Source organism: Rhineura floridana, chromosome 4 (genome assembly GCF_030035675.1).
Source record: "Rhineura floridana isolate rRhiFlo1 chromosome 4, rRhiFlo1.hap2, whole genome shotgun sequence".
Taxonomy (NCBI): Eukaryota; Metazoa; Chordata; class Lepidosauria; order Squamata; family Rhineuridae; genus Rhineura; species Rhineura floridana.
In genome coordinates, this window is record NC_084483.1 from 68,752,012 (window position 1) to 68,775,544 (window position 23,533).

The 23,533-nt window shown below is 41.1% G+C and overlaps 1 protein-coding gene across 1 annotated transcript; it reads left to right on the top strand.

Annotated features, from left to right (window-relative positions):
- Positions 1 to 54: 54 nt before the first annotated feature.
- CFAP206 (cilia and flagella associated protein 206) lies at positions 55 to 23,253 on the top strand. The gene is made up of 13 exons (XM_061623285.1): positions 55 to 221; positions 2,444 to 2,552; positions 6,556 to 6,639; positions 8,883 to 8,973; positions 9,693 to 9,881; positions 11,576 to 11,734; positions 12,584 to 12,792; positions 13,244 to 13,363; positions 14,923 to 15,121; positions 17,621 to 17,761; positions 19,027 to 19,220; positions 19,605 to 19,748; positions 23,003 to 23,253. Exons 2-13 carry the CDS (start codon positions 2,445 to 2,447, stop codon positions 23,231 to 23,233), a joined length of 1,869 nt encoding a protein of 622 aa, XP_061479269.1. The 5' UTR covers positions 55 to 221; position 2,444; the 3' UTR covers positions 23,234 to 23,253.
- Positions 23,254 to 23,533: the final 280 nt, after the last annotated feature.

The window sequence follows — 23,533 nt, forward strand, 5'->3', positions numbered from 1 at the left end:
GGATAAGGCCACGCCCGCTTGGCCCTTTTAGCCCCGCCCTTCTCGCTGCCCTCTTGCTTACCTAAGAGAGCGGTTCCGAGAGGCGCTGGCGGTCTCTATGGAAACGCCGCTCCTCTACAAAAACACGACCTACAGAGAATGGGGGCGGCCGGGGACGAGAAACTGCTGTTGAGCGAGGGAGGGCTGAAGCGTGCCGTGTGAGACGGAGAGGGAAGAAGCAGGTAAATAGAAATGTTCGTCTGTGTGGGAGCATTGTTCTTATTTACGGAGCGGGAAGAAGATCAAAGAAAAGACAAAGGTTTCCTGGTGCCAGGTGAAGGGCGGTAGGGGCGGATCTCAGATGTTGTAAATGACCCAGTCGAGTTCTCAAGAGGGTTCCCAATATCCCCTTCCTCCTGCACACACGCACGTTCCCAGGACGCCTGTGCTTCGACGAGGTATTTAGCAGGCAGAAATTAAACAGGTGAAGTTTCCCTATCGCTACACTTGTATAGTGGGAGATTCAACACCTGTTGAATGTCTGCATGCCTGTCGCACAAATATTAGGCAAAGGAGCCCCGCCAAAGGGAAAAGGGGCAGGGAGCAACTTAATCTTTTTTCAGTAGAGGGCTTGGATGCCATAATTCTTTCCATAATATTGTTAACCAGAGTTGTTGTTAATGTATGGAAAAGAATTCCTATGACCAAAAGGTGTTTGTAGAAGACCAGTGGGAATAGTAGCTATGTTCATATCAGCAATTAATGGTGGTGCAATATCACCACGGTTTTATTTATGAGCTTCTGTTAAGAATGATTGATTAATATCCCATGTCTGCTTGCTGCTATTGGTAGGGTTGTGGCTGATGGGGAGTCAGCCACCAGAACTTACTGCATGGTACCTGGGATAGTTTTGAGAGTTTTGAGTCATCTCTAGCTGTTGGATTTACCAACTTTTCCAGTAGCCACTTGGGAATCCAGGGAAATGGAGAAATGGAAACAATGACCTTAATCATATTATCCAAGGTTACAGGAGGCACCAACCTTTCCATACGATTACAAATGCCTTGCAGTGAGTTTTTACATAGCTACCATCATTCCTGGTTGCCAGATGGTAATTAGACAACCATGATGGGAATCTTCGTATTGTGCTTCACATAGTTTTAATCCAACAACAAAAAGAATACCACTGCTTTTTCCTTGCAGCAAGTGGTACTGGGATTGTACTGGCCTGGGATTCTGTATATATGATCCTTAAGTGTTGTATGTGTTCTCAGGCCTTCTCAGAGGCCTGGGAAGGCTCAGACCACTTCCAGCCTTTGAGGCCCCTAGTAATAATAAATGCAGCCATGGAAAAATGATGACACAAAAAAAAGTGTGTCAAAAAAGAAAAAGAGTCATAATTTATGTTTTTTTAACAAATATTTTTCTAGCCCTTTGCTGTGCAGATGCACTAATTATTGAGGAAGAATCTTGCATTTGTGCAGTGTTACAGATGTTAAGCATATGACAAAACCTGTATCAGCTAACCAAGAAGTTATGTTTCTTACCAAATCACATCTCATTTGCTTGAATTTGCAGCTCTAAGCTGAGAGTGTGCCACAGTTTGATTTGATGTACATAAAAACAAGTTGCAAAACTTTTCAAATGCCAAAACATTAACAAGTGTCTAAATTTGAGGAGTCTTTTGAGCTTGAGGTCCCAGGCCAAATGGTCCTCCTCCCCTCCCCTCGGTTCTGTGTGTTCGTATCTTATGTATTCATGTGTAAATAGGCAAGTGCTTCAGGGTTTCTAGGTAAGTGATGATGCAACTAAAAAATTAGCCGTTTGAGATTTAAGAAAAGCTTTTATGTGGGAGGTGCTAGAGCAGAGAGGAATCATCCATGCAGCAACACCAGCGGAGGTTGCTTCACTCAATTTGAGCCTTCCCCAAACACTAATACTCACTATAAATTGTTGGCCTGCCCCTAAGAACTAATAACATCACTTCAAATGTTGTTGTGCAACACCAGAACCTTTGCATCCATAGAAAGAAATGCAAAGAGCAATTAGGAAGGTGGCTTTCACTCAGTGAGACCATTTGTTCATCCATTTCAAGGGTTTCAGACAAGGACACTTTCCTATCCCTACCTGGAGATGCCAGGAGAAGCTTTTGTGTTCAAAGCATGTGCTCTGCTGCTGAGCTACAGCCCTTCCCATAAATTGTCAGAGCACTGAACCATAGCCTTGTTCACTTGATAAGATACATTTCACATATCAGACAAAGGCAATTTAGATAATCATTTTTCATCAGCTTTCCTGGCAGCCATAAGTCACTTCTACCTTCTGCCCAGGTTCTTGAAAACATGAAAGGCTGAGGGACTTTAAATTGAATATGCAATGACAATACTGTCAGTTAAAGCTGCTATGAAAAAAAAAGCCCTTGTATTATCAACAAGCATTCATCCTTTATCTCTTGATGGTGCAGAATGGCTCACTCTCAAGCTGAAAGTGTTATAAAGAACATCATCCGTGAAATAGGACAAGAATGTGCCATGAAGGGGCAAACTGTTTCGGAAACTCTGGTGGCATTCATGGTAAGGGCAAAATGTGTTCCATTTAAATGTTTTTCTTTCTCATTGTGTTGGTGTGTCACTCCTGTGGCAGTAAATAATGTTAATGAAACAGAACTGCACAAAACATGAAAGGTGCATCCAGACAGTTTATGGACTAATTTAGGTATGCAGGTAAACTGAGTATGAAGAAAATGAGTGATGGGTTGGCAGCAATAAAGGCATGCTGTCCAGCTTTTATTAAAGCTGCAGGCTAATTTTGGAGATTCAGTGCCTTGCAAAAGTAATCAGACCCCTGACCAATGCTGTCATATTACTGAATTACAAATGGTACATTGTAATTTTGTTCTGTATGATATTTTATTTTAAAACACTGAAACTCAGAATCCGTTATTGTAAGGTGACATTGGCTTTATGCTGGGAAATGTTTGTAAGAAACATAAAAAACTGAAACATGTTGCTTGCATAAGTATTCAACCCCTGTGCTGTGGAAGCTCCCAGTTTACACAGATGAAAGAAATTGCTCTGTCAAAGACACAGTTACCTTAGCATTGGCCTCCACCTGTGAACCTTTAAAGTTGCTGTCACATTGTCAGGATAACAACCCTACTGTTGAAGGATAATTGGTCCGGCTGTGGATCTGAAGAAAAATGAAGGCCAAAGAGCATTCTGCAGAAGTGAGAGATAATGTAATACAAATGCATAGATTAGGAAAAGGGTACGAAATAATATCTAAGTGTTTGGATATCCCAGTGAGCGCAGTTGGATCAATAATCAGGAAGTGGAAACTGCATCACACCACCCAGGCACTGCCAAGAAATTCACTTTTCAGCAGGATGATGATCCCAAGCACAAGGCCAAAGCAACACTGGAGTGGCTCAAGAACAAAAAGGTGAATGTCCTACAGTGACCCAGTCAAAGTCCTGATCTCAATCCCATTGAGAAGCTGTGGCGTTCTTTGAAAATTGTGGTCTGCAAGTGATGTCCAACTAACCTGAACCACCTGGAGCAAATTCGCCAAGAAGAATGGGCCAAAATCCCTCCGACACTGTGTGCAAAGCTGGTACATACCTACTCCAAAAGACTTAAAAGCTGTTTTGCAGCGAAAGGTGGCTGTACCAAATATTAATGTGTGGGGGTTGAATACTTATGCAAGCAACATGTTTCAGTTTTTATGTTTCTTACAAACATTTCCCAGCATAAAACCAATGTCACCTTACAATAATTGATTTTGAGTTTCATTGTTTCAAAATAAAATACCATACAGAATGAAATTATAATGTACCATTTGCAATTCAGTAATATGAAAGCATTGGTCAGGGGTTTGATTACTTTTGCAAGACACTGTATAAAGGCAGCAGCAATAGATGAAGCAAGTGAGCCTGTAAATCAGGAGTAGCCAGCATGGTCCTTTCCAAATGTTACTGGGCTACAACTCCCATCATCCCTCATTGTTGGTTATGCTGGCTGGGACTGATGGGAGGTGGAGTTCAGCATCATTTGGAGGGCACCATGTTGGCTATCCTTGGTGTATATGCATATGGGGCTGGAGCAAACAAATGCACATTCTTGAGACTGGGCTGTAAATTAGGCACAATGGAGCACTGTATGTTCCTGAATGAAACTGGTAGAACCAGAATCAGCCCTGGTGTGCACAAAAGAGAATCAACCTGCTTTCACGTGACACCATGGGGTGAAGGGAATAATGAAGGCAGGAATTTGTGTCTTTACAGCTGTTTGGGCTTTGCTTCAGGCAGCAACATGTCTTGGGCCAACACTGACCAGAGCATTCAAATTTCAAGAGTTTTGGCTGTTGCTTGGCTGTTGCACTCAGGTCCTGCTTGTGGGCTTCCCTTAGGCATATGGTTGGTCACTGTGGAAACAGGATGCTGGATTACATGGGCATTTGACCTGATCCAGCAAAGCTGTTGTTATGTTCTAGTCTTGATCATGCTTGCCTGGCTAGCAAAGCGGCACAAAAAAACCCACCTAAGAACAGAAAGAAAAGTGTGTGTGTGTGAGAGACTGAGAGAGTGAGAGAGTGAGAGAGAGATCTTAGTGGAATTGCTGCTGTCATATAAAATAGTTTCAAAAACCATTCAACAAGCAATAGGGGATGGGTGCATAACACATGCTATCTTACTATATTTCCTTGGTAGGAAAGGAATTAGGATTGGGGATAATGTAACAGGTTTGTAAAACCAAAAGAAATGCAGGAGAAACAGCTCCCGTGGCTATTATGCAGGACAGTGACTATGTATCTCAGGGACAGAGATGGATTATGGATTGGGGAGGGAGGTGTGTGTGTGATAGTAATGTAACATGCTTGCAACACCATCATTTTTGTTGCTTACTTTTGTTTTCTTCAGTCCCATTGGCCACAGGCTCTGCTAACACACTCATCAGGGATAGGTGCGTTGCAACATTGTGCTGCAGGGTCACATTTGTTATTATTTAATCATGAGTATTTTTTAGTATATACATTGAATGCCCATTTCAACAGCTCACAGGAGTTAATGAGAGTAAGGGCAATGGACATCCTGTGTGTATGTGCTTATGAGAGCAGGTGGCTTTGAGCCGCTGGTCCACTGAACACAAACTGCTTATGTGCTGCAGCACAATAACCATTCTGGGCTGTTGTAGGATCGGGGTGGGGGGAATGGCACCCAATTTGTAAATCAGCTGTGTGTTATGGAGAGATCCTGGATCAGGTAATTATGGAATTTGGTGCTGTTGGGTCCAGCGTCAGAGATAGGCATCACACCCCTGCTGGGGCCTCCAGCCATTCTCTGGAAACTCTTGGCTCTGCTTCTTGGCCTTTGTGTTGTCACTGCCTGCAGTCACCAGCCTTCTCCAAGTGTGCAAGCAATGACCAGAATGAGGAAATACAGCAGCACCTTTCTCTCTCTCTCTCTCTCTCTCTCTCTGTGAGTGAGTGTATGGATTGAGACTGCAGGGAAAGGACAAATGAACGGGCAACAGTGCCTCAGAGAGGGGGAGGGGGCATAGAAAAGGGAGCAGGCTCCCTAAAACTTGGAACAGAGAAAGCTGCCTTACACCAAGTCAGACCATTGGTCCAACCAACTCAGTATTGTCTACACTGACTGACAGTAGCTCTCCATGATTTCAGACAGGAGTCTCTCCCAGCCCTACCTGGAAATGCCAGGGATTGAATCTGAGACCTGGTGCATGCCACAGCACTAGGGAAAGGCTGTAGCTCAGTGGTAAAGCATCTTTTGTGCATGCAGAAGGTTTGACTCCAGTGTTAGGCAGCTTCCCATATTCCAAGTTTTAGGTAACCCTTCATCAAAGGACTCTCAGAGGGTGCCCCTCTGCAGATTCTTCCTTCCTTGGTGGTGATTGTTCCAGTCTGTGAAGCCAGCACCATGAGTTCTCCATGGAAGGGGGAAAAGATACAGTTGATGAAGATGTGTGTCTGTCCTTTCCTACATCTGTCCTTTCCTACAGCTACCATTCTGGATGACAGAAGTCCTGGATAAAATATGAATGGTTGCAGGTCTACTTTAAGAGACTGTACTGGGCAAGTAACAGTTATGCTTGCCTCTCCAAATGCTGGGAATACAGACATTATTTTTGTGCTCTGGAGAAAAGATCACAGCCGGTTTTCCAAGCAATGTTTTAAATGAGCCCAGAACAGGGAACAGAATAAAACATCATATTCGGTTGCTCCTGTACAATGGCATGATAGTGGTCCCACCTTTGGGGTTCTGTTCCATAGTTTATTTAGTATAATGACAAATTAACCTTTCAGCAGTTTATTGCACATTCTTAAATCATTTTTAAATCCCATTGATTTCAATGAAATTTCCAAGTAAGTATACTTGCTGGTACCAGGAGGTTAATCCACATTCCTCTTAATTTGAATTGGGAAATGACATTTAGAGGGAAAACCTTGAGCAGCTGAAACATTTAATTTGCATAATTCTACAGTTGTATTTGGCTGTAATATTTATTTAAAAACAAATGATAAAGGTTTATCTGGAAACTATTTTTGTTTTACTTATAGGTGAAGGCTGTTGTATTGGATCCAAGAAATGGATTTAACGTGGATAGGACCCTTACAAAGGCTGATGTGCAAAAACTTATTAAGGTAATTCTGTGAATCTATACATTCATTTGAAATTTTTATACTGGTTTCAGTGAATTTATTAAGACTTGTCAACAAATTAAAACAGTTTCTAGGCAATTGATGTGGCTTTAACTGATTAATGAAGCAATTTATATATAGCAAGTGCTATTTTGAAGATAATAAATATCTACATTTTGGTTATTGCCCTGATAATTCATTTATGATGAGGAAAAATATCTTAAATATATTCCCTGACTCAAGACATGTACAATGGTTCTTTGTTTACAGTGGTCTAGCGGTAAACTTTGAAGTGCAGGAGCTCATCATAACAACCCTGATAACCCTCCCCTCCCACCACCGTCCCAAACATAACACACACACAGAGAGCAGTTGTGTATAGCATAGTACTCAATTTCTTGGGATCAGCTGACAGTAAAAGAATAGTGAGCTGGCAGAGCATGGTGTATTGGTTAGTATGTTGGAATTTGGTTGCAGAGACTTTGGGTGACATCCCTGATCAGACACGGGACATTATTGCAATCCTATGCATAGTATCCTGGGAGTTAGCTCTGCTGAACTGAGTGGTGCTTATTTCTGACTGCATAGATTCAGCCTGTAAAACAACTTGAGCTTTATCAAAGAACTTCAGCCAGCTCAAGCACAATCTTTAGTTTTTCATTAGAAATGCCAACCATCTTGCAAAGAAGTGTTACCATTTAAACTGCTAGCATGAAGAGTAAAAGTCAAATTTAAAAAGCGTCTAGCCTCTTCTTGATTATTTTCTCATTTTTGACTTCCCTATGCCAGTGGTTCCCAAATTGTTTTCCCCATGGACCATTTGAAAATGGCTGATGGTCTTGGCAGAGCACTTAATGATTTTTCTGCCTGTTGTAGCAATTGTACTGCACCGTGCTAGATGCTGCATGATTTTTAGTTGTATTTGTATTGCTTCTTTTATTTCTTATATTGTATTGTATTCCAAATTGCATTCCATAGAATTCAAACTGTAATACAACAAAATACAATATAAGAAATTAAAGAAGCAATACAAATACAATTAAAAATCAACATGAATATTTAATGCGGACATATTGCAGACTACCTGAATAAAGCTCGACCGCTGGGGTGTGTAGACACTTGAAGGATGGAAGTGTTGAAGCTCCAGGGAGGGATGGGATCCAGAGGCAGACAAAGGTTTCCTCACCATCAGCCAAGACTGGGTGAGTTGAATCCTCCTGGGCAAGGGCCCTTGCTGATTGACATGAGATTTGCTCCATTATTCCAATCTGATTTGAGAAGGAGGAAGTGCTAGAAGAGCTACTGCTTTGTTCTAAAGAACGTCCCTCCCCCTGTGTGTGATTTAGGAAGTTGGGAGATATGTCTTATTCTATGCTGCTTCTCTTGCCGCTGATGAACTAGTATTCCAGTCAGTCAACAGATCCCTGCATGCACCTGCAGCCTCCTTCTGCTGCTGCATTATGCAGCAGTGGCAGGGTGCACCCAACTGTACATGAGAGTACCTGTGTACAAGAGATTATTGATGTCAAATTGAAGGCTGCATATGCAGTCCTTTAGAATGTGTGAAGCTGCCTGCCTCCTTCCTCTGATGGGAATGGGTAGCTTCATGGCACATCGAAGTTCCTCTGGCCACCTGGACTCCTTGAGTTGGGGAAAAAGCAAATAATCTAATCTGTATTATCCAACTCCAAGCAGCAGTCCACTTAATTATGCAGTATATCATGTTATGAGGGCCAGTATGGTGTAGTGGTTAGAGTGTTGGATTGGGACCTGGGAGACCAGAGTTCAAATCCCCACTTGGCCATGAAGCTCACTGGGTAACCTTGGGCCAGTCACTGTCTCTCGGTCTAACCTACCTCACAGGATTATTGTGAGGATAAAATCAGAGGGGGAGAACCATGTTTGTATGCCACCTTGAGCTCCTTGGCGGAAAGGAGCGATATAAATGTAATAATAATAATATTTAAGAACAAGTAAATTGCAAACGTTATGAAAATCATGTTGCTTTAAGCTTCAGTATAGAAACACAATATTTTATTTCTGAAATTGTGCTCCTCAGCCCTTTGTTCAGTTTTCTAAAATAACCTTAAGCTTTGTTTTTAAAATCTGTTAAGCTGATGGATTCTGTTTCCCATGTGTAATCTCTGGAGCATGATGTGCCCAACAACGTGTGCCCAACAATAATGTTATTTTAATATTTTGCTAAGTGTCTGGAAAGAACTTACTTAAACAGTTTCTCTCTTTAGCTTTCCATTGACAGACTGCTTGACACTAGGAATCCATCCCTGGACACTATTAAGATGCAAGTTTATTTTGATATGAACTATACAAATCGAGGTAATCAATGTGTGGAATGATTTAATCTAAATATGATGATGGTGCAATTCTTTGCATGCTTACTCAGACGTCTCACCATGTTAAAGAGGACTTATTGTCTAGTAAATTTACATACAATTTTATTCTTGTTACATGTGAACGTATATAGTTCTATAGTACAATGGAGCAGCAAAACCAATAATATAATTATGTGAACATGCAAGAGATCCAACTTACAAGAAAGAGGTTATAAATTAAATTGCCATTTTTAAAAAAATCCTCAATATTAGAAGAGATGTTGTTTCCCATTTTTTTGTAATCCTGGATGGGTGTTTGGTGCTGGATATAGCTTAAAAACAAATAGATAAAACATATATTCACTGTCTCAACTTATTGCAACTGAATATGTGCAATTGTACCAGTTTTATAGTGTAGTCCTATGCATGACTGTAGCATCATGCATCCTATGCATCATGTAGCAGAAAGAGAAGAGCATGGGAGGATTTGATTATGTAAAGCGTAGACATTTTAATTAGCTAATTAGCTAGTTGCATAGCCTATTGATATCCATGCATTTCTTTTGACTTCTCTGTGCCTTGAATTAGAACTGATGTATAACTGCAGAACTCTCAGTCCAGTGCAATCTGGTCTTCTCCAGTGAAATCTGTGATTTGCTACAGCATACAGGTCACACTCAAGATGTAACTTGGTTTTGTATCATCTTTTGTCTTTCCTCTTAGTTGAGTTAATTAATGAACAGCATCATGTTTTGGACTCCCGGCTTGCTCCTGTGAGCAGAGACATTACAGATAATCGTGCTCGTACACGAGAAGAACTGGAAAGTGTTTATCGAAAAATGGTCAGCTACATCCTGCTGCGCTCTGGCCTCGGATCCCCTACAGACATCAAGGTCATTAGAGAGGCAACTGGTTGGTAGCAGTTTCAAATCTATGCAATGAAGAGTTTTGCCAGTATCCACCTTAAAATGGCAGTCATTGCTTTAGGGATTGATCAGCAAGGGGAGGCTACGTGAGGATTATTCATTTATTTTATATAATTTATATGCTGCCTTTCTGCCTCAATATGAAGCCCCTATGGCAGCTCACAGCAAGTCTAGAAATAATCCAAAACATGCATACACACAAATATCAAACCCCTCTAAGACACACATACTCCAGACAGCAAAACCAGGCTGAGAAGAGAACATAACATGAGAGCCAGAAAAACACATTTCACATATCCAGCAGGCCAAAGGTATTTCAACCTCCTCCCCTGAAGATCCGTGAAGGAGCATCGAGGACATCATGAAGGGCTGCAGAAGAAGAGGAAGTCGCATAGGCCCTGTGCTGCAAAAGGATACACCGAAGGATATGCACAGAGGTCTCTTTGGATCCTGGTTTAGGTGTATTACCCAAGCCATAAGAGTTGTGTCAAAGGAACAGCAGTGGTGCCCATGGCACTTGGCAGCTGTCCAGGTGGTTGAGCACTGGCTCACCACCATCCTCAGTGTGGCCTTTCAATTGAGCTACTTGCTGACCAGGGCATTACATTGTTCTGTGCACAGTATGTTTTGTAGTGTAATAATTCATTTTATTTATATGTGTGTGTGTATGGGGCCTCTATATCAAGAAAAAAACTTGAGAAAGTGTGGACAGTGCCATCTCAGAACTTAGAGGAAGCTACATAGGGCTCCCAGGGGATAGAGAAATGAGGTGTTAATGCCTTGCACAGCTCCATATCTCCCACTCCCCTGATAATATTCCTTGACCCTTCCCCCTGCATGTCTCCAATCTCTATCCTGTTCCTTCCTTGCACTCCTCCAGTCCTTGACTCCCTTTCCCCCCAAATCCACATTCTTCAGACTTGAGCTTTTGGAAGCAGAATGAGTGATGCAGAATTAGCAGATGTCTCCCAGTGGCCTTATTCACTGAAATGTGTTCTTACCACAGAATTTAGAAAATATTGACACATATTTCTGAGGGAGGGACTGGGTGGTCTACACACACAGCCCTGTCTATAAGGCTTACACAATCCATTTCTCTGAGGAAACACTGTTGCATCATTTTAGGTCAAATGTTAATTAATTAATGTCTTCAGCTGTAATAAGGTTTAACATTTTATAGTGAAAATACTTTATATGATCTTGTGGGGCAGCAGAGAAGGCAGAGGTGAGAAAGGCCATTCTGCAAGCAGAACACCATTCACAGTTCTTAGGATCCAAGCTATTCTCTTCACTATAGTGGGGACTCAAATGTGGATAAGCATCTCACTATACTAGGGGGTGCAGCTCATGCATGCAAGCTTTTTTGCAGCAACTACACAATATCATCAGTATCAAAATTCCATACTGTATTCCCTCTCCCCCCCATTTACTATTTCCATGGAAAACCCAGTAAGTTAATTATAAAAACCCCTCAGTGACCTGTTTGCAGTATCTGAATGACTCACTTGCAACACGAAGGTCCTGTCTGAAAATGTCCAAAGTACAGCACAGTGTGAACAAATTGCAGTCTCTTCCCCAAAGAACTTGCAGCGTTCACCTTTTAGTAGCTTTATTGATGTTACAGTTGTCTGAATGTCTTCCTTGTTTTTAATGACAGTATGCACACTTAATTTTTTCCAGCTGCCCTGCAGAGTGTCTTTCCTCAGACAGAGCTTGCTGCTTTCCTCACTCTCACAAAGAAGGAGAAAGAGCGTCAGTTGAAAGAGCTCACCATGATTGTCACAGGAATTCGGTTATTCAACAAGGAGTGTGGGAAAGGAGGAGAAGGCATAGATGATTGTAGGTATATACATACCTAACATTGTAGATACTAAACTTCGTGGTATGTCTACATTACCCATTTAAGTCACTTCTGCATGTGTTAGAAATGTTCAGTGCTGACTGATCACAATTTTGTGAGGAGCATCTGAATTGCTTGATGTGTTAATTCCATATGATACATGATATAGGCTGTTCAGCCAGTCATCACTGAGTATCTTCAAAACTGATATTCTGTATTACTTGTTAACAAGTTTGTTTAATTGGTGAGTTGCAGAGCCTTCCACAGATTTTTTTTGTTTATATAAAATAAAAAGTTAGGTTAGCCTCGAGAATGTGTTTTTTACTGCCCCTGTGAGACTAGCTTTTAATAAGTTTTGCATTACAAAATGGCAAGAGCTTTCATAGGCGACAGCCTACTTCTTCAGATGCTGATTTGGAACTAAGAAAAGCAAGGCAGAAAAATCAGTTAAGAGCTGGGCTTTAGTCAATCAACTCTTTTAAAAGGTTATTGACCCAAACCAGGATCCAAAGAGGCCTGTGTATCTGCTTAAAGTCCTTTTGCCTGTGCCCAAGAGGTTTGTTATTTTGCCTTCTGTCTGCAGGCCTTCAGTCTACTTTGGATGCCCTTCAGAGGCTCTCCCAATCTTCAGGAGAGACCTTTCAGGGTATGCAAGGGGCTTCAGGAGGAATGGACCTCCCAAAGCCCTGGTGTGTACATGGAAGGCTACATGCAGCTCTTTGGATCCCAGCCCTGATTATTTTAGACAAGCAATAGGTGAGCAAATGTTTGTGGAATGGAGGTTGGTATGCTTAGTAATAACTCTCATACCTCCTCGGTATGTTTCAAACCAACCTTTATGTCAACAGTACCAGCTATTCTGAATGAAGCTATCCCAGCAGCCAGTCACCATATAGATATAGAGCTACAAGCTTCCAAAGAGCTGGCGCACCGATACACATCCTTGATTGAAATGATGCACCTCAGTCAAAATGCTGAGATGGAACTTAGAGTGACAATGCTAAAAGAAGTCCTGTACAATGTGAGACAACACGAGGCATTTCTCTGCATCATTCTGGTGAGATTGTTTTATGCGCTGCATTCTCTGTAGAATGTTGGCATATGCATTCATAGTGCCTGTAAGCTTTTAGTATACTTATAACTGTGTTGGCACCAGATGAAGCCGGCAGGGGTTGAGGGTGGGGAGGAGGAAAGAGATTCAGCCTAAGTAACATCATTATCCGTAATATGTAGGGCAATATAGTTGTACATGTTCAAATGGCTTCGAGTCTAATCTGAGAGCACTTTTTCCTATGCCATCTTTCCTTTAAAGAGTTCAAGGTAGTACACATGGTTCTTCCTTCTTTCCCCAATAATTTGTCCTCACAACCCTGTGAGGTGGGTTGGGCTGAAAGATAGTGACTGCCCCAGTTGACCCAATGAGCTTACGTTGATTGACTAGATCCAGTAAACTATTGTAATTTTGTCCTGATGTTAGAATGGCAACCTGGTGTATGCTGTCTTTTCAGTCTGATGTGATCACGTGTGCACAAGAAGTTGATATGATGCACAAGCAGTTTGCAGCACAGATGGAACAGTTGAAAAATGTTGTTCAGTCAAAGACAGCTGTGCCTACATCTCTGGTTTATGTAAGTTATGTAAGATGTTCTCAGATTAAAATAAAAGCAAAGCCTAGTATGTGCTTTTGCAGCATTCTGCAGCTACCTTCTTAATAAGTGTCATGTTGAGTTAGAAGCACAGGCCTCTCCTATACCGAGAAAGAGAGTTGGATCACTGCCTCTTCAGTTAGTCCAAGGTTGCTTTGGACCTGTTTTCTAACAGTAGTTCCCTTGTACCACATGGCAAATGGCTTTTGAAATAGAGGGACATTTCAAATGCACTTTGTAATTTATGTTTGAAGTTAACTATTCAAAGCAATAAATCGTGTCTACCTAAGCAGCTCAGTGTGTTGCAATATGACATTGTATCTATTTTGAATTGTAATCATTGGTCAACATTTAGACCGACGTTATCTGAGGTTTTACCATTTCTGAGTCTCCCTGTATACAAATGTGATGGTTGATCACAGATACTGCTTGAATTTGAAATTTGGGAGGAGTTAAATACTCTAACCATGCTCTTTTTAAGGAAAGCTAATAACAGGTTGTCACTGTGCTTCAAGGAATACCACTATATGTGTATTCTTTTGAAACTGCTTCCCATGGCTAAACATCCCATCCGCTTTAGGAACCTTATTATGCGTCCTGTTCTTTCCCCTCTACTATAGTGCCTATGTAGCAACTGTTAGTTAATGTTTCTTTACCAGCCATTTGCACCGCCCCCCCAGATATGTTAACACTTTACTCCTGTCTTTTCCCTCCCTCTTTGGGCCTAACTAGATGAGATTGTGGGAGATCTTTCAGGTTTTCTAAAGGTGGCATGAGACCTGATTTGGATTGGGCCATACTACTGAGGCATAGGACTTACCCCTTTTCCCCACACCACCAAAATGCTATTTTCCTCAATTTAATTTGCCCCCAGGAGCTGCTATTTGACATATACAACAAAGCATAAAGATACTATACTTTGTGGCCATTGTAGAGCAAAGAGAAGTGGAGGGGGGTCAGATTGTGAAAATGGAAAATGAAGGGGCTCCTTGTAGCTTTTTCTTAACCCTTCAGAATGTCTATACACATTTTCTGATGTCAAAGTAAGTTTGCCCTATGACTTTACACAGAGAGGCTAAAGAAAAAGAAAGCTCTGTCAGTTCTATTGGTTTGTACAGAGAGCTTTCTGCTAATTAAACAGCATGAAAATTCACTGTGTCCACTTCCACTTTAACTGTCATCAGATGGATCTATTCCTTTACTTATTACAATGAATATCTATGATGGCACTGTGATATACTGTGATACTGTGCTGTGCTAGAAAGTAACATACAGAAATCAGATATGCATGTTAAGGAATGGGGAGGCATTCTCCCTTTGAGAGAAAATATTCCCTTGAAAATCTTTTCCATGTATTATTTAAATTGGTCATTTTAAAAAAAAAAAAAAACAACCTATATATTATATCATTTGCTATTTCATCTCCTCATCCTGTTCAGTGCACATAAAGGAAAGCAGAAAACCTAGTTTTGACAAGTGGGCAGAGTAGTTTTGCAGACATAATGAGAATACAAATTTAATGTATTTGTTTTTCCCCCCAGCCTATATTTATTGCACTTTCTAACCTTTGGACCAGTTTTCAAGATGAGATACTGGTGCTCAGTTTCCTCAACAACTTGACTATCAGTCTTCAGCAGTTCCTGGGAACTCACTCGCTGATTTTTCCAGAAGATGTGATGGAGTCTCTTCTTGAAGATGTTACTGTAAAAAGTGATGAAGAAAGGTTACAGGAAACTGCTGGTACTGAAACAGTATTATGAATTTTTGAGTTAGTGTATAAAGTCTGTGGAACTCTTATGCTATCTTCAGATTCTTAGCCATATCAAACCAAGGCCTGTTGAGAGCTAGATCTTTAATTTTGTAGACAAGAATCATGCATTGTGCACATATGCAATAAAACAAACCATGATATATAATATATCAAATCATATATAATGTATATGATTTAATTGCTTTTAGAAATCGGGTTTTGTGTTCTATTTTTATCTCGTACACTACTTCAATCATCTCTGGCTGTGAATTGGTTTATAAATCTGTTAAATAAATAACTAAATGTATATATAAAATAAAATTTATATGGCTGCCCAATAACATATGTTCTCTGGGTTGCTCTCAAAAATATTAAAAGTATAAAATGCAATACAATATCAAAACAGTAGAAGCAGCGTAAAAATTGTTCTTCCCAGTAGAACAGTGGTAGCTAACCTTTTCTGGCCTGAGGTTGGCATTACTTCATTGCCACCCTTCTGGGAGCTATATGCAAGTGGTGGGCGTTTCCAAAAAATGGCCATGGCCATCCCACACTCTATCACATCTGTACACGCGTGTGCACATATATATGGTACAGCAGGGCAAGCAGAAGAATAACCATATCCATGCCAACAAGGCTTAAAATTCTGGCCTCACTAATTTCTGTCTGTCAAACATCTCTTAAAAGAAATCCGATCAGCAGAGGAGTTGGGGGGCAGCATTTGGTCAACTACAGAAAATCACTTCAGCAATTTCAACTGTTTAATGCCTATAGAGAACCCAAACAATTTGCAAAAGACATTGAAGAAAACAATTTTCCTCTCCCTCATGGTGCCTCTCTTTCCAACCCCACCCAGATTGGGGCACTCAGGAAACAGATTTGTCTGATCTGCTCCAATGTTTCCGAAGCACTCTGCTATTGCCAGAAGTCGGTAAATGTAGGAGTAGAGTGGAGCACGCCTTCCTCTTTCCTGAGTGCTCTGATCTGATTCTCAGCAGTTTTTGGTGGCAGCTCTAGGCTCAAAAGCAGCTCCAATTTCTTTCTCAGTCCTTTTTAAAAAGGCTTGGCAGGATGAATCAGGCCTGAAAGCTGACATTTCACCCCCCATATGGTAGAGGAATAAAAGAATAAATGTGGATATACAGTAAAACACAAATGGTAGATTTCGGAGCCCAGGCTGTAAAAAACATGAATTATTTAAAGGCTGAATTAGTGTTCTTGATAAAGAGGCTGTTTAGGAAAACAGGCCATACCCTACCCCCTGTCATAATGCCTTCTCCTGTATTGTTCTTTGCGCCTAGAATCATCTCCCTCAAAACCACCTGTTCTGCAAAGTATTTCCTCGGCCACTGTAGCCTTTTCTTTCTAGGCCATCTGATAATTGCAAACCTTTCTCTTACCTTATTGCTGCTGTTTTATTCCATCTTGAACATGGCATATGTGCTATCGCTTTTCAGTTTTGTCCTGTTTGTCCTTTTTTGCTTATTCCAGCAAAGCAACAGCCCAGTTCAAACAGGCTAGTGCATCAACTCTCATGGTGGAGGTGCGGGCAGGCACCCCTCTATCAAGCACATAATATGTGACATGAGCACTCCACAGGGAGGACTATATATGCAATGGCATGCACACAGTTCTCCCACACATGCATGAACTGGAGCACTGGTCTAGTATGTGTCTGAACCACGGTACTGTCCATTTTGCATATGGAATAGTATCTTGTATCCTTGTGGCATGAAAAACATTGTTATGATTCTGTTGTTTTCTTGTAAAGACATCTCTTTCTAAGTTCGGTACAGTGGGATCTACCAGGAGCCTATAAAGACTGGTCAGTGGGTGGCTAGCTACTACTTTGTTATTGAAACTATTAACTGGTTTTGACTCGGAACCTAAAAGATCTGGGAATAAACAGAAGGGATTTTTTGTAGTACCTGAGGCTATTTTCTCCAAAGGAATCTTAACCTGCAAAAGTTGTTTAACCAGCTACTTGAGTTTTTGGTTTTTGCTGTGGCTGGTTTTGTTTTTTAAATTGTTGAATTGTGTTATTGATCGAATACTTTTACATTTTTAAATATGTGATTCCTGAGCTGTTCTGAGGGGCAGAGATGTGGATATAAATAATAAATAAAAGTTACCCTGATCTTCCCACCGCTTGAGGAAGAGGCAGTGGACAGCAATATGTTAAATACTAGCTGATATGATCTTGGGTGTTTCCAGACAGAATCTTAATATTGCAAATGGATAATTGGCAATGGGTTTGTTTAGAATTAGAATTTTCCCAGAAAGGCACATCTGGATTAAATGGTGGTGAAACACACTTGTGTCGTTTTTATACCAGTGACATCATGCGCATGTTGCAAAAAAGGTGCATGCATGAGGGGCCCATCCTCAAATAAATACCTGCCTGGAAGCACCCCAGCATATTTTAGTGATATGATGATGAACTCCTTCTTAGCTATTGCTTTTTCCCATTAGGATATTTTATATTTCAGACAGCAAAGTGAATCCTGCTGACTTTACCAAAGAAGAATGGCTCTTTCCAGAAACCACCATTAATTTCGACCAAGTGTTAATTCAGTACCATGGGTTTTGTGCTTACAGTTTTGCCATGAAAGATGGTCTTCTCCTCCCAGGTACACCAATTATATATAAATTCCCTTTTGCTTTTTAAGAGGATTCTTACTACTTAATATTATGTTTTTATGTTGTACACTGCCTTTTTATATTTTTGTGAAAGTGCATTATATAAATAAAAGAATTAAAAATATCAGTGTTCATCTTGGATCCAGGTGCTCCTCACTCTGAGGAACAAGGAGTTTGCCACTCAGACTACTGAGGGTTGGTTCATATGCTACTTATAAGGGAAGAAGGGGAAGGATATGAGACAGTAGGAATAGAGGAGGGCCAAGAGGCATTTGGTAGGAGGGAGATAAAACTATCAGAAGACCATACAATTCAGCAAGACAAAAGGGCAAAGCCAATCAGTGCCAAAAAGTGGTCTATTGAAGACTAGACTCCCCCCCCTCGAATTCTGAACTCTTTTTGGTGGGCTGGGGTACAGAGATTATACCTAGCTAATCATAGGAAAAAATGCTCTCAGAGTAGTCAGCCAAAACACAATTATTGTATTCTTCAACAAATTGCTTTGTGGCATTGATTACTTTACCCTTTCACCTTTTGGTTTTAGTGATGTGGTAGGACAAGAAAGGTTTGGAGGTAGTGCAGAATGTAGAGGGAAGCAGTGTTTGTGGGTATGTGCATGGGGCTGGTGAATAAGCCCTATAGAGCTTCTGCATCTCAACAAATGGTGAAGTTATTGGCTATTACTTCTAGTACCCTGTCAAGCTAAACTTTCTTTTTAAGTATTATCTGGTCATTACTTTTTACTAATTGCCAGTCTTCCAAGTTGCATATTTACTTCAATTTCTGGTTGTTCTTTGGATTTGTCTTTGAAAATAAGTGTTCATGTGTGCACTGACCTGGACAATTGCATATTATAGGAATTGAGTTTCAGAAGTGCCTTGTTGGAGAGACGAGGCAGACCTTCCTCTGCAGTAGTACTTCAGTAGCACTGTATATAGAATTCCAGGTCAAGAATATAAATTTGCAGTTGTTTATTCAACCAAGAAACTACAATTTGACACTGCTTCTTTTTAAGTGTATTGCTATTGTTCAGCTGTAATCCACATTATGAAGGGTTGTCTATGAAGTACTTCAGTCCCTTTCTTGGTTTATAGAAATTGATTTGCCAGGGGAGGGGCATGGTTTAAATTTTCCAAAAGGTTAGATGCTATATGCGTTCTTTATTTCAAAAGTGAAAGCAGTATAGTCTGCATCAGGAATGTCATGAGGAATTTCTGTATGCTCACAGAATTATTATTTTGTGCTTTTTTGTCAGCAAATCCTTCTATTGGAGTCCTGAAATTTAAGGAGAAATATTACGCTTTTAGTTCTAAGGAAGCGGCATATACTTTTTCCCAGAATCCAGAGAAATACATTAAAATGGTTGCAGAAAAAGCAAAGGAATCTGCAGAGCTTATTCAGCTGCTTGAACTTCATCAGCAATTTGAATCCCTTGCCCCTTATTCTCAGGTATTCACATTTATTTTTTTATTTAGCACAGTTCGAGAAAGCACCTCCTCTAGCTACCGTAGTACTAATACAGGAAGTTGATCAGGAAGTACCTCAAAGAAGAGGTATTTCTTAGTGCAGTGGTTTAGTGCTACGCTGCCTGGTTTGGCAGTGCCTTGTCCTTGCTAGTTCATTGTGGACTTAGCTGCAATTAGCGTGGAGAACAGCACAGTCCTAGGGTGGCTTATGATGGCTGGGGACATTGAATCAGCATACTCAGCGCAGCCCCATCTGGAAGTGTACCAGCTGATGTGCTACTGACATATGTTTTCTTCTGGTTTTATTTAATGCTTCATAAGGAGAAAGCAAAAGTGTGGAAATAACTGTTTCTTTTTGTTGTTCCAGGTCAGAGCCAAAGAAAAACAATATATACAGCCAATCACAAAGTGTGACACTAGTACTCAGACAGACACCCATATTTTGCCACCAACTATTGTGAAGGATTATGAGTGGAATGAATGGGAACTGAGGAGAAAAGCCATCAAACTGGTTTGTGTCACCATATTTTGGGAGTCCACTGCAGACGAGCGACAGTAATCATTATCTCTCCCAGTCTCTTCCAGCTGAATTCCATACACTTGACCTCAAAGTTCTGAGCTCCTCCAGCTTTCTTTTTTAGCTTTATTTGGGACAGCATACAGCAAGATTCACTCTGAAACTTTAACTGTATTTATTTTAAAATGTCTGAACTGTTCTTCATCATGTCTGAGCCCAGGCTGATGTACAGTAACAATAATATAAATAGACATATCAACATCACACATCCTTCATAATTATTGCCGCCCTGGGCTCCTGCTGGGAGGAAGGGCGGGATGTATCTAAAACAATAAATAAATAAATTATAAAACCAAAAGGCAGCAAAAACTATAAAACAGGCAGAGGCAGTAAAATGAATTAAAATTCCTGGGCAAATAAAAATGGCTTGACCTGGCACCAAAAAAATTAACAGTGCATTGTCCTTGCTTGTTCATTGTGGACTTAGGTGCAATTAGCACAGAGAACGGGTGGCTTGGGTGCATTGATGCAGTATATTCAACACTCAGATCGGCCCCATCTGGAAGTGGGATTATAAAAAAGTGGGATTATGGAAACAACAAATTTTAAATCCCCAGCATCTCCAGGTAGGTCTGCCTACCATACCAAATGTGTCTTGCCAACATTGAAAGGCCTTCACTGGCTCCTAATTAACTTCCACATAGAATTCAATGTGTTGTTTCTGACCTAGAACACTCGAACAGCTTGAGCCCAGAGTATTTAATGGACCTCCTTTTCCAGTACAAACATGTCTGTTTGTTGAGAACACCAGAGGAAGAAGCCCTGTTCTGGGAGCCCCTAGCTTCTGAATTAAGGTAGACGGCTACCAGGGATAGAGCATTTTCTGGTGTGGTACCCTCATGATGGAATGCCCTCCCCAAACATAAAACACATGGTGCTAACTATAATAGCCTTCTGGTGCCAGGTGAAAACAGTGTGATTTATTCAAGCTTTTGGTAAATTTTATTTAATAATCAGTACGGATTTTACTTGGTTTGCTGCTGTTATGTTTTTGAAGTATATGGCTTCGTAGGGTGATTTTGTTTTTGTTTTTTTGAATTACATGAGCTATCCTTGGACATTTAATATTATTATTATTTGATTTATATCCCGCCCTTCCTCCCGGCAGGAGCCCAGGGCTGCAAACAAAAGCACTAAAAACTTTAAAACATAAAAACTTGAAAACACATTAAAACAAAAACATCATTAAAAAGGTTTCTTAAAAAAGCTTTCAAAACACCTAAGATTAAAAACATTTTTAAAAAGAAGATTTAAGAACATATTAAAAAGCAATTCCAACACAGACGCAGACCGGGATAGGTCTCAACTTAAAAGGCTTGTTGAAAGAGGAAGGTCTTCAGTAGGTGCCGAAAAGATGGCGCCTGTGGAATATTTAAAGGGATGGAATTCCACAGGGCAGGTGCCGCCACACTAAAGATCTGTTCCCTATGTTGTGCAGAACGGACTTCCTGATAAGATGCTATCTGCAGGAGGCCTTCACCTGCACAGAGCAGTGATCAACTGGGCATATAAGGGGTAAGACGGTCTTTCAGGTATCCTGGTCCCGAGCTGTATAGGGCTTTGTACACCAAAACTAGAACCTTGAACTTGGCTCAGTAGCAAATGGGCAGCCAGTGCAGTTCTTTCAGCAACGGGGTGACATGTTGGCAATACCCTGCCCCAGTGAGCAGTCTTGCCGCCCCATTTTGCACCAGTTGCAACTTACGGATCAACCTCAAGGGCAGCCCCACATAGAGTGCATTACAGTAATCCACCCTGGAGGTTACCAGTGTGTGACCAAGAGCGGTCAGGCTATCCCGGTCCAGAAACAGCCACAGCTGTCTTACCAGCCAAAGCTGGTAAAAGGCACTCCTAGCCACTGAGGTCACCTGGGCCTCTAGTGACAAAGATGGATCCAGGAACACCTCCAGACTACAAACCTGCTCTTTCAGAGGGAGTACGACCCCATCCAAAGCAGGCAACTGACTAATTATCCGAACTCGGGCACCACCAACCCACAGCGCCTCCGTCTTCCTAGGATTCAGACTGAGTTTACTGGCCCTCATCCAGCCCACCACCGAGTCCAGGCAACGGTCCAGGGCTTGGACGGCCTGTCCCAATTCAGATGTTACAGAGAAAAGGAGCTGGGCATCATCAGCATACTGCTGACTGCTTCCTAGGGCAGCCTTTCCCAACCACTGCCTCCAGATGTTGTTGGACCACAACTCCCATCAGCATCAGCCAGCATTGCCAATGGTCAGGAAGATGGGAGTTGTCCAACAACATCTGGAGGCACACTGTTTGGGAAAGGCTGCCCTAGGGCTTCATATAGATGTTAAACAGCATGGGGGACAAGATGGTACCCTGCGGCACCCCACAGCACAACTGCCAGGGGGCCAAAAGACAGTCACCCAATGCTATTCTCTGAGAGCGACCTTGGAGATAGGATCGGAACTACTGTAAAACAGTTCCTCCAATACTCATCTCACCAAGTCGGCCCAGAAGGATACCATGGTCAATGGTATCAAAAGCATTTGTGTGATGGAAACTCAGGATATAAATTTCATAAACAAATATGCATAAATTTCCCTTACACTACTTAAAAGATTATAGGATACAAGGAGAAAAATATCAAACATGCCAGTTTGAAACCAGATTTTTTGTCATCTTTGATTACCAGTATATGTAAGCCAGCCTGCTTTTTTATCCACCAGGAAGCATAAAATATTTAGAAAGTCTTTCAGAGAGTGCAATGTTACATGTCTACTTAGAAGTAATCCCCTTTGAATTAAATAGGACTTACTCCAAGGAAAGTGAGTATAGTATTGCAATTAGAGATAGGTTTTGAAACAGAAATGGGCATAATCCATTTGTGAATTGACTCCTCAAGTCTTGCTGAAACGAGCAGGAGTTATCTGGTTCTGCTTTTGCCCAGTCACTATGTATTTCAGAAGAAATACATATGGACTGTGCAAATCTTAGAATAGATTGGAATACAGTTTACAAGGTGACTTAATTCAACAATAAGCTCCTGAAATATGACTGCATTCTATTGCTTCATTGCTGAAATAGAACCTGCTGGTGCGATGTGACAGAATAGGTTGGTATAGAATCATTAGTCTTTCTAGCATGAAGTTTTTATGCATACCTTTAAAATAAGCTCTGAGTGCAACTGAAATTTCTTTCCTATCTTTGTTTTCCATATTCAGGCTAACTTGCGCCAAAAGCTAACACACTCAGTGCAGACCAATCTCAGTCACATGAGAAGAGACAACTGCAGCCAGGTGTACCCAATGAAGGATTCTGGCACACAGACCAAACGTGAAAGCAATACTAACGTACCCAGGCCACAGATTTTCCTGGCTGGTCTCCGAGGAGGAACGCCTCCAACTACTCGCATGACCAAAGTAAATTTAACAAGAGCAGTTGATGAAACATAAATGAGAAGTCCTTCAATAAATGAGCATTAAATGCATTGTCTCTCATTCTTTGTCTGACCCAAAAGCAAGACTTATATCATTGACAGAGCCAGAGGAAAGGTATCATTGCTAAGCTATTTTGAGTCCTCTATCCCCAACCATGTCCCATTTAGCATCCTACATTGGAAGGTGCATGGAAGACAGTACTAGCTATCTTTGTGGACTGCCACTCCTGACCATGGGGTTTCTTAGAATCAGAGAATAGTAGAGTTGGAAGGGGCCTACAAGGCCAACCCCCTGCTCAACGCAGGAATCCAACTT